This window comes from Schistocerca cancellata, chromosome 6 (genome assembly GCF_023864275.1).
Source record: "Schistocerca cancellata isolate TAMUIC-IGC-003103 chromosome 6, iqSchCanc2.1, whole genome shotgun sequence".
Lineage (NCBI taxonomy): Eukaryota > Metazoa > Arthropoda > Insecta > Orthoptera > Acrididae > Schistocerca > Schistocerca cancellata.
Window position 1 is genome coordinate 564,277,043 of NC_064631.1, and position 16,993 is coordinate 564,294,035.

The 16,993-nt window shown below is 44.0% G+C and overlaps 1 protein-coding gene across 1 annotated transcript in view; it reads left to right on the top strand.

Annotated features, from left to right (window-relative positions):
- LOC126191380 (cytochrome P450 6k1-like) overlaps window positions 1–10,365 on the top strand; it is a 137,433-nt gene extending 127,068 nt beyond the window's left edge. The window contains exons 7-8 of the mRNA XM_049932232.1: window positions 5,554–5,805; window positions 10,054–10,365. Coding sequence (XP_049788189.1) covers window positions 5,554–5,805; window positions 10,054–10,220 — 419 coding nt within the window. The 3' untranslated portion in view covers window positions 10,221–10,365. The remainder of the gene's footprint in view (window positions 1–5,553; window positions 5,806–10,053) is intronic.
- Window positions 10,366–16,993: the final 6,628 nt, after the last annotated feature.

A 16,993-nucleotide genomic window follows, 5' to 3' on the forward strand; every position in this document is an offset into this window, starting at 1 on the left:
CCTTAGGTCCGCCATATGTAACACTGCTACGCCCCCCTGGTCACAAACAGCTCTTTTGCATTATCCCTATGACGTAGGTTCTCGTATGCTCACTCGCACACCACAGCAATTAGGCCTGATATGCCTGGCCTCATTCAGCACAATAGATGCATGTGAATTTCCGCATCTTATGGCCAATATGCACTCTTTGTGGCACACGGTCCTGGACGACAGGATTCGTTTCACAATTCCTGGAAGGCTGTCTCTTTCGGCCACATACTTAAATGAGAGCGAAATGCTCATTAACTCACAGTCAGACAGAGTCTCTTGCAATACTAAAATAAATGTGACTGATTGTCGAAAAAATTTACAAATTCAGCTCTTCTGATCAAATGTTAAAGTTTTCAGACTAATTGCTGTCAAATATTTTAAGTCCGATACTTCTCCTCAAAAATTAGAATCCACACACTACCTGACTTTTCAAAATACGTACACGATATTCCATAAGTCCATGAAACTCGTACATCACAGCTCGGGGTTCCTCCTTTTTGAGTTACAAACATTAAAAAAAGATTTGCATCACCCCAGTTCCCAGAAGTCCTGAAGATAGACGTCGACTGTGGATATTGTATCACAGACACAATCCCTTTGACTGCTCAGAGATGTCACTAAACTCGCCCAAAGATCTAAACAACCATGCATGAGCAGCGTTTATTAGGAGGAGGGGTCCGACAGCTGACCAGTTCCAGTCATTCCACCATGAAGGAGGTACACAGCTCGTGTTTTCTGTAGTTCTACCAAGCCTAGTTCGTCATTACCGCGGTTCGATCTCGGCCGCTTTGTTACTTTGTGCCAGGAAGTTCTCTCAACAAGGGACGTGTCCAGGCGTCTCGGGGTGAACCAAAGCGATGTTGTTCGGACAAGGAGTAGATACAGAGAGACAGGAACTGTTGATGATATGCCTCGCTGAAGCTGCCCAGTGGATTACCGCTACCTACGTATTATGGCTCGGAGGATCCTTGACAGCAACGCCACCATGTTGAATAATGCTTTTCGTGCAGCCACAGGACATGGTGTTACAACTCAAACTGTGCGCAATAGGCTGCATGATGCAAAAAAATCCACTCAGGAAGTCGATGGCGAGGTCCATTTTTGCAACCTCGACACCTTGCAGTACAGTACGGATGGGCGCCACAACCTGCCGAATAGACCGCTCAGTATTGGCATCACGTTCTCTTCGCCGATGAGTGTTGCATGTGCCTTCAACGAGACAATATTCGGAGACGTGTTTGGAGGCAACCCGGTCAGGCTGAACGCCTTAGACCTACTGTACAGCGAGTGGAGCAACTTAGAGGTTCCCTGCTTTTTGGGATGGCATTATGTGCGGCCGACGTACGCCGCTGGTGGTCATGGAAGGCGCTGTAAACGCTGTACGATACGTGAATGCCATCCTCCGACAGATAGTGCAACCATATCGGCGAGGCATTCGTTTTCATGGACGACAATTCGCGTCCCCATCGCTCGCATCTTGTGAATGACCTCCTTCAGGATAACGACATCGCTCGACTAGAGTGCCCAGCATGTTCTTTAGACAAAAACCCTATAGAACATGCCTGGCATAGATTGAAAATGGTCGTTTATGGACGACGTTACCCACCAAACACTCTCAGGGATCTACGCCGAATCGCCATTGAGGAGTGGGACAGTCTGGACCAACAGTGCCTTGATGAAATTGTGGAAGTATGCCACGACGAATATAGGCATGCATCAATTCAACAGGACTTGCTACTGGGTGTACGAGGTACCGAAATGTACAGCAATGTGGACCACCACTCTGAACTGAAGGTCTCGCTGTATGGTGGGGCAACATGCAATGTGTTCTTTTCATTAGCGATAAAAAGGGCGGAAATGATGCTTATGTAGATGAATATTCCAATTTTCTTTACAAGTTCTGAAACTATCGGAACCGAGGTGATGCAAAACTTTTTTTGATGTGTGTATTTACAATCTAATCAGTGACATAGCTCATTTGTCCTTGATGGCTACTAATTATCTGCAAACACAGTGAAATTCACATGTCTACGTACAACTGTTGTTTTCGACTTTTCATCCAGTCACAACTTTTTTTTCTGGTTTATGTTTTACTTCACATTAAATGCGTTTTTAATTCTCTGAAAGAGCATTTAGTATTATAAGACCAAATATATTACAGTGAAAAAAATTATGTAACTATTTCGATAACACTTCTGTCTGTTGTGTCTAAGCGTTGAGTCATGTCTGTATATAGCGTTTCCCAAAACTTTCCCTTGTTCAGATTTATTCACAAGGTCATAATTTCCTATATAACTTCATGTATTATTTGAAAAATTCTTTTTTCGAAATGAGAGGAATGAATTAGTTTACATGTTATATGTAAGTGGTTAATGTTATGTTATGTTAACCGGGGACCTCGAAACGAGGGGCACTCCGTCCCCGCCGCAGCCGCAGTGGTCCACAACCCCACGACGACTATCGCATTCCACTTCACTCCTTCGCCGCCCCACACCGAACCCAGGGTTATTGTGCGGTTCGGCCCACGGTGGACCCCCCAGGGAGCGTCTCACACCAGACGAGTGTAACCCCTTTGTTTGCGTGGTAGAGTAATGGTGATGTACGCGTACATGGAGAACTTGTTTGCGCTGCAATCGCCGACATAGTGTAGCTGAGGCGGAATAAGGGGAACCAGCCCGCATTCGCCGAGGCAGATGAAAAACCGCCTAAAACCATCCGCAGACTGGCCGGCTCACTGGACCTCGACACAAATCAGCAGGGAGGATTCGTACAGGGGACCGGCGCTCCTTCCCGCCCGGAAAGCCTTGCGTTAGACCGCACGGCCATCCGGGCGGGCGGTTAATGTTAACTTTAATAAACATTATTATTTTTAGTCCTACTCATACAACTGAACTTTACATAGTTCTCTTTTTATTAATATTTTTACTGTCTACCAGTTTTTAAGTAGAAATTCGTGAATGGAATACAGGGAGTTGTCCAAGAGGAATGATTTTTAACTGCAATCTAAAACTTGCCTGACTACCTGACACACATTCTATGTTATAGATCAAGAATTTTGTTGCTGCATGCTGAACTTCATTCTGAGCCGCCTGCAGCTGTAACAATGGGTAATGAAGATCATTTTTCCCCTCTAGTGCTGTAGGTGTTGATATCATCGTTCTTGCGATGGATTGTTTATGTCAAATTTCACTAACGAATATATATATTATTACGGGGCAGTTAAAACGCCTAGCTCCTTGAAGACGTACCTACATGACGTGAGTTGATAAACACCACATTTTATTCTCACTGCTCCCTTTTGTGTAATCAGTCCTTTCTTTACGCCAGGAAATTATTCTGCATGAAATTATTTTATTGGAAATAGGAAAATTATGTCAAAAGGTTGATAGATTTGTTTCCATATTAGCAGTTATACGAAGAGCAAACGTAGAGGATCTTACATGTTTGAGGAGCTCAGTAATATACTTCTTCCATTTCAAGTTTACATAAATACGTACATCAAAAATTTTGATGTATTTTACCCTTTTTAATGACCCTGTGCATGTTCAACACCAGTTGTTGGTAAGACTGTTTGTTGTACAGAATTGATTATAGTATGATTTCATTTTTCAGAATTTCGGGAGATTCCATTTTCCGAAAAAATCTTAACAAGTCTTTGTATAGGATCATTTACCTATTCGAGTTGTCCTGTATCGCCGCCTCTACCAGCTCCTTCAATCTGCGCGCAGTCTTTTAAATACCCCGTACTGCGTCACATGTTCGCTACACCGTCAGGAGGCATTCAGTCACACAAACATGTGCTCCTAAGATGTAAGAGGAAATACTAAACGTGGTCATCTGCCACCCCGTTTATGAAACAGTGTTGGTTATATGAGCTAAAATTAGCAGAATTAGAGTACTGTAATTACATATATCGCGTCCACTCCACCTATTGTTATTTCTAACACGGACTTCGTAGTATATTTTCATGAGTTTTTGTGGAATGCTCTCCATTAGTGACGTACCATTATTTCTACTTTATTTAGCACTAGTGTAATCTTAATTTTGTTTTGGATCATCGTGGAATATAATAGGAGAGAACAGTTGAATTCTGTCAAGTGCCTACAATGCAGCCATCAATTAAAACACGCTCACATGCTCTGACTAGGAAACACAGACTCGAAATTAGGAACGGTCAGTTCCCGTTTCGTTTTCCTTTTCCTGACAAATAATTACGAAAATATCTTCCAATATCAATAAAGGTTACCTATAAAACGAATGTCACCACATTACCGTACGTTAGTGTTTGGAGGGCCACAAGTGATTTATGAAGATCCTGCTGACACGATTAAAAAAAATTACTTCTCTGCTCGCGCTCAACAGCAGTTTCAGTACACCTACTGGATGAAAGAATTACTCAATGTGAATTTTATTCTGACATATTAGTACTTCTTGTTGTGACTGACAATTCGCAATTTATCACAAACACAACTTTTATTGATGCAAGTTCACAAGGTTGATGGCTGACCATACAAACGAAAGGTAACCGTAGCGATGCCTGTAAAAGTCTTCTAATTGAGGCAAACAAAAGTTAACTTCTGATTTTCCACAAAGGTGGTAACACACTCACACACTAGTAACAGTCCAATACAGAGACAAAGACGTAATCTCCATCGGTCGCAGTACACGAGGTAGACATCTGGCGTGAACTTTGGGGCTGGTTCTAGCCTCTAAATAGCTGTCTCCAGCCATACCGGTTTTGGCGTAGTGATACTTCCTGCAGGCCGTGACTCGAGCTCCCCCTGCAAGAAGTAGCGCTCGGCATGTCTGTTTCCATTATCTTGTATGTAAATAGCCGGTGATTACCATGGTGCTTTTGATACGCCTTGGGCATAGACAGCCTCTTCCTCTGTGGTGTAATATGGGCTGCCGGCCGTCAGGGGCTGCCTTGGCTCCGGTATAACACTTCTTTCTTTAGGCTGAGCTCCACAGCTTTTACGAAGGCCTTTTAGTATATAGGACCACAAAGAAGTTGAAATATTTCCAGTGGTGCAAGTAGATTTTTTCATTAACTCGTAGATGTCGTGCCATTCTCCAGGCCACTAAATTTGTACAGAATTAACTAGGTACAGTATCGGATCAAAGGAACCAGACACCGCTATGTATTGCGAAATTGACCGTTACGTGTGTCAGAAGGGACAGACTCGCCTGTACATCAAAAGAAGCCGTGAAGTACTTTGTTATCAACAGAGATGCAGTAACTCCAGAATGAATCGTTCAGGAGTGACTTTGAACGTGGACTCGCTGTTGGATATCATCTATGCAACAGATCCATCAGGTGCATTTCAGCCATTCTAAAGCTGCCCATATCGACCCTTGGTGATGTGAGTGTGAAGTCGAAATGCGAAGCATCAACCACAGCAGAACCTGTCTGATTTCTCCAAAGCATACCAATTGCCACTGCATTGGTGAGTTAAGATGTATTACTGCTTGTCAAAATGCCTGTAGCCTCTGACTGACTTCCCACTTCCCATTTTCTAACAGAGACACTCAGGAAGTACCCGCCGCTGCCTTTCCTGAATCGCGACTGCACGGAACCCTACAAGATTCCGGACAGCGACGTCGTCGTGGACAAAGGAACAGGAATCGTCATCAGCCTCTTTGGACTTCACTACGACCCGGAGCACTTCCCTGATCCGGAGCGCTACGACCCCGAGAGGTTCTCAGAAGAGATGAAGGCCAAGAGGCACCCATACGTGTACCTGCCTTTTGGGGATGGACTTCACTCCTGCATAGGTTTGTCTGTCTGCAATTGTCACGGCTAACATTCTTCACAATGCACATTAATAGAAGTATACTACTGTAATTAGTAGCAGTACTAAAATAGTTATTAAAACAGGGACGAAAAAGTTGACAATACAATTAGGTTTAGTTTGTTTCTTGAGTTACCTGGATCAAATACAAAGCATGAGCAAGTCCGAAACATTTACTTAAGTAGACTACTTGTTGAGTATTTACAGAGAGCTTTATTAGATCCAGTTTACAATGTTAATGCTGAACTGATCTTAAATCTAGATACGCCACTAAGATAGAAGAACACATTCCCATGTATATTTAATGCCATCTATTAGTAATAGATCTGTACGGTGGAAGAAGTTTGAATCACAAATTTTTATTAGATATTACAAGCATATGGGTCATAAAATAACATACTGCCAGAAAACGTCGTGCTAATACCGTGTAATACCACCGCTTACTTCGATAATGCGGGTAAGAGAGCATATAAGTTTCTTCAGGTATTCCACACCATGGTGAAGCCATTTATTCTTGATTACCTGACAAACCCGGCATCACCTGATTATTCGCTTTGCCAGTTTTCTATTAGGAACGAAAACAACTGAACTGTGTTTGAGGTATGTCGCTTATTTACCTTAAAACTTGATTTTAAACAATATTTATAGTCAGATGTCCAGGCAGCTTGGCGCATCTGCTTCGGGTGTCTACAACGGATTTTCTAAACGTCTCTTTGGCAACGCCTCTTCATAGCTCTGTTTGCAACTATTGTTTTCACTTACAACCGTTCGCGGTTTGCAGTTGAAAGCTACCAGATGTCAGGAATTTCCTGAAGTTGAGTCGACTGCAGGAGTATCTTAGTAGTAAAGAATAAATGCAATTTAATTTTATGCATAGTGCTCAGTTTTTCACGGATCTCAGTGTCATATGTCCTCGACTATGTGTGTTACCGTGATAAATTTTGTAGGTGCACTTAGCGGCCTATGCGGATACAATCTGTAAGATGTATTGCGAATGGCGTTATCAACACAGAAATAATAAATTTAAACGTCATGCATGATGCGGCAGCTTATTAAGCAGCTCATTGTCTATGACGTCATATCTCCTTAACTATGACAGGTAGGTGGTTCTTACCACAACAGCGATTGTCGCCTGACAGTAAGGGATACATGTACCAAGTTTGGCTGAAATCGGTAAAAGGGAAAACCGCACACACATACATACGTACAGTTTTATAATATGTATGGATTAGATGGCGTAGTTAAGGAGATAGACAATGAGCTGCTTGAAAAGCTGTCGCATCATGCATGACGTTTACATTTATTATTTCTGTGTTGCTAACGCTATTCGCAACACATCGTACAGATTGTGTCCGCATAAGCCGCTAGGTGCACCTACAAAATTTATCATGGTAACACACATAGTCACTGTTCCTGAGTGTTACGACCAGATGAAACTAAAATAGACCAGCCATAGCTGTGGGGTTTTTGATTGCTGTTGAAGACGGCTCATTGGAACTACGACACACGAAATACACTCCTGGAAATGGAAAAAAGAACACATTGACACCGGTGTGTCAGACCCACCATACTTGCTCCGGACACTGCAAGAGGGCTGTACAAGCAATGATCACACGCACGGCACAGCGGACACACCAGGAACCGCGGTGTTGGCTGTCGAATGGCGCTAGCTGCGCAGCATTTGTGCACCGCCGCCGTCAGTGTCAGCCAGTTTGCCGTGGCATACGGAGCTCCATCGCAGTCTTTAACACTGGTAGCATGCCGCGACAGCGTGGACGTGAACCGTATGTGCAGTTGACGGACTTTGAGCGAGGGCGTATAGTGGGCATGCGGGAGGCCGGGTGGACGTACCGCCGAATTGCTCAACACGTGGGGCGTGAGGTCTCCACAGTACATCGATGTTGTCGCCAGTGGTCGGCGGAAGGTGCACGTGCCCGTCGACCTGGGACCGGACCGCAGCGACGCACGGATGCACGCCAAGACCGTAGGATCCTACGCAGTGCCGTAGGGGACCGCACCGCCACTTCCCAGCAAATTAGGGACACTGTTGCTCCTGGGGTATCGGCGAGGACCATTCGCAACCGTCTCCATGAAGCTGGGCCACGGTCCCGCACACCGTTAGGCCGTCTTCCGCTCACGCCCCAACATCGTGCAGCCCGCCTCCAGTGGTGTCGCGACAGGCGTGAATGGAGGGACGAATGGAGACGTGTCGTCTTCAGCGATGAGAGTCGCTTCTGCCTTGGTGCCAATGATGGTCGTATGCGTGTTTGGCGCCGTGCAGGTGAGCGCCACAATCAGGACTGCATACGACCGAGGCACACAGGGCCAACACCCGGCATCATGGTGTGGGGAGCGATCTCCTACACTGGCCGTACACCACTGGTGATCGTCGAGGGGACACTGAATAGTGCACGGTACATCCAAACCGTCATCCAACCCATCGTTCTACCATTCCTAGACCGGCAAGGGAACTTGCTGTTCCAACAGGACAATGCACGTCCGCATGTATCCCGTGCCACCCAACGTGCTCTAGAAGGTGTAAGTCAACTACCCTGGCCAGCAAGATCTCCGGATCTGTCCCCCATTGAGCATGTTTGGGACTGGATGAAGCGTCGTCTCACGCGGTCTGCACGTCCAGCACGAACGCTGGTCCAACTGAGGCGCCAGGTGGAAATGGCATGGCAAGCCGTTCCACAGGACTACATCCAGCATCTCTACGATCATCTCCATGGGAGAATAGCAGCCTGCATTGCTGCGAAAGGTGGATATACACTGTACTAGTGCCGACATTGTGCATGCTCTGTTGCCTGTGTCTATGTGCCTGTGGTTCTGTCAGTGTGATCATGTGATGTATCTGACCCCAGGAATGTGTCAATAAAGTTTCCCCTTCCTGGGACAATGAATTCATGGTGTTCTTATTTCAATTTCCAGGAGTGTATTAGTTCACATTATTACATGAGTGAATAAAAAGAGTTATTTCGCTTGATACAATCATTTGCCACAGAAGAGTTTGATAATTTACAGCTGTCAATGACTATTAGAGCATCACTTGATGCACTAATTTACAAACAGCTCTCTTGAAGTACAATGTTCAACACATACAAAAAGTACATTGCCATCTGAGGTTTGAATAACTCTTCAGTCCTACTCGATAAAGTTGACTGCTTCAGCTGAAGTCGCGATCCGGGAAAGAGTGTTTCTGTGCTCGGCTCTATATTGACCTCTGTGCGGGGGCGCTGCTGTGCTGAGATACAGGGCATATCTTCTTCAGCCTCTCCCACTCAACGTTGTAGAAACCTGCAAGACTTCGCTGATGTCTTTAGTATCCATGTGCGTTACCGACTTCAGTGTGGCACCTTGACCTTTGGACGACACCAAACTGTTGCTTTACACCATTTGAAAAGAAGCAAAATCCCAATATATATGATACTTACTACACACACCTAATCTCAGCCGTCATCCACTCCATCTATGGCCCGTGGTGCACCACAGTTACCTCGGTGCCACTTTTGTATAGTACCATTTTGCCACGTACAGTTTTCTTCAACCACGGGCCCCTCGAACAGTTTACAAACCTAGCCATTTCGGAAATGGGCTGGTAGCCGCTGGTTATGTCCTTTTGGACTTCAGATATATCCTTCTGTTTCCGCAGTACGATAACGACTGTGCTGTTTTCCGTGTCCCCTCGACATACTTTATATGCCCTCCACTGCCAGTGCTGGCACTTGTCCTGTGTGAGTGGTTATTGCGAGCTAATGTCGAATATAAGGTGGCGATCAGATTAATGGGACTGGACCGTGTAGTTTCTAGGCATTTTCTGCTTCTAGCTGCTTTACGGTGCGAGTATGACCTCAGCTATTTTATTTTCCTAGGGACATACCAATGATTACATCCCACTACTGTTAGGAGTGTAGAGTGTTGGGGCTTCATACCATTTTGAATTAGCATACCTCCGTAATCTTATTAATACGTGTTTTCGTGCAGCTAATTTATGGTATAAATATTATAACTCTCACATTCATTCTTGATTCGGCACCAATTTATCAAAATATTAATGAAATTGAATCTTTCACATTTTTTCTCACCACTGAGCTGCATGAACAGTAAAGGCAAAACATGCTTTTGAAATGTTTCACTGGCAAACCCCAATGGTCTATCTAGATGCTGAGATTTTTAATTGATGTAATTATGTTATCAGCAATAAATCGAGCTTCATTTGTTTGTGTTGCAGGTATGCGACTCGGTTTATTGCAGACCAAAGTGGGTCTTGTCAACATTCTGTCCAAGTGCAGCGTACGGCTTACTGAGAAGACTGCCAGGCATATCACCTACAACACCAGAAGTATACTGCTCTTGCCCACAGAGGGAATCGAGCTGAGATTTGTGAAACGAAGCTAGAAGACTCATTATATTTCAAACAAAAAATAAGGAGCAAGTTTGAAGACTCTATCTCTCTGAATCACCTGACTGCTCTGCAGCTGGGGTTACTGTTTGTTTTATTTTGTAATAATAAAATATAATAAATATAATAACTATAAAGCAATTTTCTAACGTTTACTTTCTTCTTCCCAATATGGGCAGAATCTAGCAGAAATATGAATATATGACTAGCTGTACAGTTCTCAACGCAGAAATACCCATCATACTCTGACAGCCGAACTTCCACCTGCTTCCGGCATCAGAATGTGTCGTTGTGGAAACAAAGTAAAATCCAACTTTAAGAATAGATGAACATTATTTTCAACACACCTACTCGTGTACTGGATGTCATTAAAGTAGCTAGATCACATAGGAATTTCTAGTCATGATTGAGATTATTCAACTAATCCTATCAAATTTTACTCTTATAGCATTTGCAACTTCCTATGTTTAAACTTACTTGCGATTAGTATAATGCTCGTAATCACTAGAATAATAGTTAAAACACTAATCATAATAGCAATAATGATAAATAAAGTAAGGTGATTACCATGATAATGCAAGCCATAGTGGTAAGTATACAGAGCAATGATTAGCGATTCTCAAAGCAGAAATGAATGAAAGTCAGGTAAATGAGTAAGCGGACCCATAAGCTGAACAGTTAATGGCCGTCTGATCCAATTATTTAGTTGATGCCTACATTAGCATGGGTGGTACACTGTTGGCCAATATAATGACAAGCCCAACAACAATAGCTAATGTTGAAAGTTCACCTATAACACATACACAATGTAGCAGGAAGAGCATAGGATTAAATTTATAGGTGCACATGGCTCACAGTTTAGTACCCAAAGGTGCCAACCCTAGTACACACAGATGTTCTGCATCATGTCGAAAACATTCAGCTCTATTTCACAGCTTATCAGTTATAGTGACGGACGAGTGGTTTGGTCCCAGAGGCTTGGTAACCCACGACCAGATGTTTTCGATGGGCATGAGCTTTGGAGCACGTCCTGGCCAAGGTAACAATCCAACACCCACCGAAACAAGGTATGTCATGATAGCACGGGCAACATGAAGTCTTGCGATATATTGTTGAAAGATAATGTCACAGAGTCCTCTAAGAGAGGGCACTGTCTCCATCCTTAATATGTCAGAAACGTAACACCTGCAGTATAAATAATTAACTTTGTGCTCCAGAGGTGATAGTGTTGTCTACCAAAGGGTATCGCGTATCATCACGCCAGATACTGAGTCCATACGATGAAGATGAATGTGGTCAGTCAGCATTCGTTTTCCTTGGAAACTTCACACATGGATACGTCCATCTTAATGCAGTATCCACAACGATGACTCGTCTGAAAAGACGACGCGGTGTCACTCCTGCGTCCTCTGCCGTAGCAGTCCGCGCGCCACTCTCTGCTGTCTCTCTAACGAAAACAGCAACAGTTATCGAGGATCTGACAGATCATGATGGTCCAGACGTCTCCACACTATCTGTCTGGTTACTTGTCGTGGCTGTATTATCCGGCACAGCCGAGCGGAAACTGTGTTCCTTTGCTCGGACACGAGTGACGTGGGGCCTTTCAGATCTTGCATGACGTTGACAGCGGTTCCCTTAAAACATCGATTCCATACTCACAATTCAGTCTCGCTAGGCCAGGATACTGTCGATGCCAAACATCGACCCATGCCACTGAACGTTTCTACTTACTCATGGCGTATCACGATTTCCTCTCTAACAACCAAAATTAAAGGTGATTTCTGTATGGGAAACACGCTGTGTAACATTTTTTTATATTTAAGATGTTGATGGCATGATTCCTGTCTACGTTGTGATGAAATGCAAATATTTGAATATCCAAGCACGAAGATCACTTCATACCAACGTTCGTTGCTTGCCACTTTCATGGTGATGCAGTTTTAATGGTCAACAATGTGTTTACCTATTTATAGGGAAAAGATGTTCCATAGAACTACATTCCTGCTTCTGTTTTGTAATCCAAGCAATATCAACAATTCTGGAACCGACCAATGTGTAGCGATTAAACAACTGTCTCAAGCAGCCTGCTTAATGCTATAAGGGACGGTCAAGAAGTATCCGTTTTAATAGGTTGTTGCAGAATATACGCAACCCAGCGTGTTCGGATGCAGGTATATAACTACTGACATGTTCTCAAGGGGTTAGTGTGGCCTTCAGACGGAAACACTTTGATTGCCTTGTTACGAGAAATATTATTAAGAAAACGAGAGAGTAAAATTTTCTGTGTTTGAATAGCCAGTGTTAATCACATGGAATTAGCAACAGGCCCCAGCCGGGAAGCGTAAATATTTCAACACGTTACTCACGTCAGGAAGACAGTAACCTCAACAATCATGAACGAGACTGCGAGCGAGCTCAGCAGAAAATCGTTAGAGGAGTGCAGACCGAACTGCCATCGTAGCATTATGTAAGACCCACTAGGCAGGACGTAACAACGCCTATCAGGAGTCTGACTAAGCAGTAAAGACACTGTAACAAATTCATTAAGAAAATTTAATGGAGCTGAAGATGAATAGAAAAGAATAGACCCGATTCGGACAATACGAATGACGTCATAGACTGGAGCCTCTCCTCGATAATATAAATACTCCACACCTACTAGCCTAGAGCATTAAATCAGTATGATTTATGGCATTCATGTTGCTCACAGTCAATTCTCAGGCTATGTGTGGTTTGGTAACGTGTGTGAAAGTGTTCTAGTGTCGCTCTAACACTTCCCGCCTTGCGAGAAGATAAGCGATCCATGGACATAGATAATGGACTCCAGCAGACACTACTGAAATCAGCAAAGCAGCCAGCACTGATGGGTGATCCAGGGGTCTACCAATATGGCTCCGATCCACGGTAGAAGCTGCCCTGAAACTCCAGTATGACACAAGTCTGACAGTCTAGCGTACCGAAGGGCGTCTACATCTACATGATTAATCCTCAATTCAGAATGAAGTGCCTGGCAAAGGTTTCATCAAACCACCGTTAAGCTATTTCTCTGCCGTTCCATTATGGAACAGCGTACAGGAAGAACAAGACTTAAACGTTTCCATGTGATCTCTGATTTCTGTTTTTTTACTAGACGAACATTTCTCCTATGTAGGTGGACCCTAACAAAATATTTTCACACTTTGAAGAGAGAGAGTTTGTGATTGAAATTTCATGAGGTGAAAAATGCCTTTGTTTTAATGACTGGCACCCCAACCCGTGTATCAAATCAACGGCACTCTCTCCGCTATTTCGCGATAATACAAACCGAGCTGTCCTTCTTCGAACTTTTCCAGTGTCCTTTGTCAATCGTATCTGATGTGGATCCCACACCACACAGTAATACTCCAGAGGAGGGTGGACAAACGTAGTGTACTCAGTCTCTTTAGTAGTCCTGTTACATTTTCACAGTTTTCTACCAATAAATCGCCGTCTTTGGTTTACTTTCCCGACAAGATTATCTATGTGTTCGTTCTAGTTTTAGTTACTCATGATTGTAATCCATTAGTATTTGCTTAAGTTTGCAGACTTTAGATTTGTGTGATGTATCATGCAACTGAAATTTAAGCAGATTTCTTTTATTATTCGTGTGGATGACTTCACACTTTTCATCATTTAGAGTCAATTACCACTGTTTACATCATACGGATATCTTCTCTAAACCGTTTTGCAAATTGTTTTGATGATCTGATGACTGTACAAGACGATAAACGGCAACACCATCTGCAAACAATCTGAGAGTGCTGCTCAGATTGCCTCCTAAATTGTTGATGTAGATCAGGAACAACAGAGGGCCTAGGACACGCCTTTGGGGAACGCCAGGTATTACTTCTGCTTTACTCGATGAGTTTCCGTCAATTGTTATGGCATCCGACATCGGGGTCCACCTGATGGGACCACGCAGACAATGATCTGGGAGGGAGCGACTACTCCCCGAAACGGCGTGTGAATCAAACACACCCGTCGCGGTCACCGCCATCTGCAAGCAGGGCTACTGAAGGGACGTGCCTGCCTCGCCACCTTGCGGCAGTCTGCAGGGTGTCATCGACTTCCGCTCCGAGCTGACGCAGCGCCCTCGGAAGCAGTGAGTCTGCTATTGGATTTAGCGGATTCTACTCCGGATTACGTAGCCACCAGTTGTCACAGAAGACACGGTAACGACTTGTATTCTGAATAAGGTTTCAAGGAACCCTCGCAGATACGTGAAGATCTTAGAATTGCCCGAGAGAATGAGATGACATTCTTTTATACCGTAGAGTCAACGTTAGTAAAGACTTAAAACTGTACACCCACATACGAACTAGACTCTCAATCTTCCGCGGGAAGTGTGCTACAGATTTTAGTATTTGAGCATAACTCAAGTATTTTATTTCTCGCCGGCCGGGGCGGCCGAGCGGTTCTAGGCGCTACAGTCTCGAAACGCGTGACCACAGCGGTCGCATGTTCGAATCCTGCCTCGGGCATGGATGTGTGTTAGGTTTAAGTAGTTCTAAGTTCTAGGGGACTGATGACCTCAGAAGTTCAGTCCCACAGTGCTCAGAGCCATTTGAACCATTTTTTATTTCTCACAATTGCTGATAATAGGGGAAACCATCAGAAGTGGCAAACCGATTCGGCTCATTTTTAGCAGGTCGCTTGTGTAAAGCCCGAAACGGAGGAATCTTAGAAATGTTGGATAACCCCCCCCCCCCAAAAAAAAAACCTCACACCGTTTTTGAGAAAGCAAGGGACAATCAACTGAAAACAGGCAAAATCGGCAGATAACTGAAAAATAAATATACTTGGGGTCAATAAATTCATATTTTCCTTGAAATCGAGGAAAGAAACCTCTGTGACTGCCGCTGATGTACCCTTAAGGTAAACGCTTGACAGTGTAATTTCTGCTGGGGTAGAAACGAAGGCATTTGGCTCGGGAGCAAGGAACGTTTGTTCGATTTTCAAGTCATTCTTTTTTTTATTTGTACTTTTTTCCATTTCGAAACCGGTAGGAGTATGGGGGTCAATAAGATAAATAAATCAGTGTAGAATAATAACATGGTACACAAACCAATTTCTCAGATGACACGGATTAATAAATAATTGAAAAGTAAATTAAATTTAAAAAATAAATGAAAAAATTAAAAAGTAAATCAATAAAGAATAATAATAAGGTACATAAATTTCTCTGATGATGTGGATTAATAAAGAATTGCAGTTCTAACCGTCGTTATATGAAAACAGTTATGCCGATTAAACTATTATTCCGAGTAAAGGGGCTTCGAAGGAGAGCATTCGGTGCACTGGATCGCACGAGGAACAAAAACGAAGCCTTGTCGCAGTTGATATTACACAGAAAATAACGTATTCTTACGCTGCGCAATATTCCATCACAGGGTCTAAAAAAAGTTGCTTAAAGATTCCCGCTCTTATAAGGAACAAATGATTAATTTGGTCCTCGTTGTGTAGAAACGGTCAATCGTTTAATCGACTCGTTAAAAAAATGTTGACTCTTTAAGAAATGTTTACGAGATTTGCTCCAAACCTGGTAAATTGACAAATTAAATTTAGAAACATAATTTGAGAACATTTTAAAGCCATGCATTGTTGATCTACAGTTATATCGATACTTCGCAATCCACCATACGAGGATTGGTGGAGGGTACCCATTATCGATACTAGTCATTTCCTTTCCTATTCCACTCTCAAATAGAACTAGAGAAAAACTATTCTCTATATGGCTCCTTATGAGCCCTAATTTCTCGTATGTTATTTTCGAAGCCCATACGCCTAATGTGTGTTGGAGGCAGCAGAATCGTTCTACAGTCAGCTCTAAATGCCGGTTCTCTAAAGTTCCTCAGTAGTATTCCTCGAAAAGAACATAGCCTTCCCTCCAGATACACTCCCGGAAATTGAAATAAGAACACCGTGAATTCATTGTCTCAGGAAAGGGAAACTTTATTGACACATTCCTGGGGTCAGATACGTCACATGATCACACTGACAGAACCACAGGCACATAGACACAGGCAACAGAGCATGCACAATGTCGGCACTAGTACAGTGTATATCCACCTTTCGCAGCAATGCAGGCTGCTATTCTCCCATGGAGACGATCGTAGAGATGCTGGATGTAGTCCTGTGGAACGGCTTGCCATGCCATTTCCACCTGGCGCCTCAGTTGGACCAGCGTTCGTGCTGGACGTGCAGACCGCGTGAGACGACGCTTCATCCAGTCCCAAACATGCTCAATGGGGGACAGATCCGGAGATCTTGCTGGCCAGGGTAGTTGACTTACACCTTCTAGAGCACGTTGGGTGGCACGGGATACATGCGGACGTGCATTGTCCTGTTGGAACAGCAAGTTCCCTTGCCGGTCTAGGAATGGTAGAACGATGGGTTCGATGACGGTTTGGATGTACCGTGCACTATTCAGTGTCCCCTCGACGATCACCAGTGGTGTACGGCCAGTGTAGGAGATCGCTCCCCACACCATGATGCCGGGTGTTGGCCCTGTGTGCCTCGGTCGTATGCAGTCCTGATTGTGGCGCTCACCTGCACGGCGCCAAACACGCATACGACCATCATTGGCACCAAGGCAGAAGCGACTCTCATCGCTGAAGACGACACGTCTCCATTCGTCCCTCCATTCACGCCTGTCGCGACACCACTGGAGGCGGGCTGCACGATGTTGGGGCGTGAGCGGAAGACGGCCTAACGGTGTGCGGGACCGTAGCCCAGCTTCATGGACACGGTT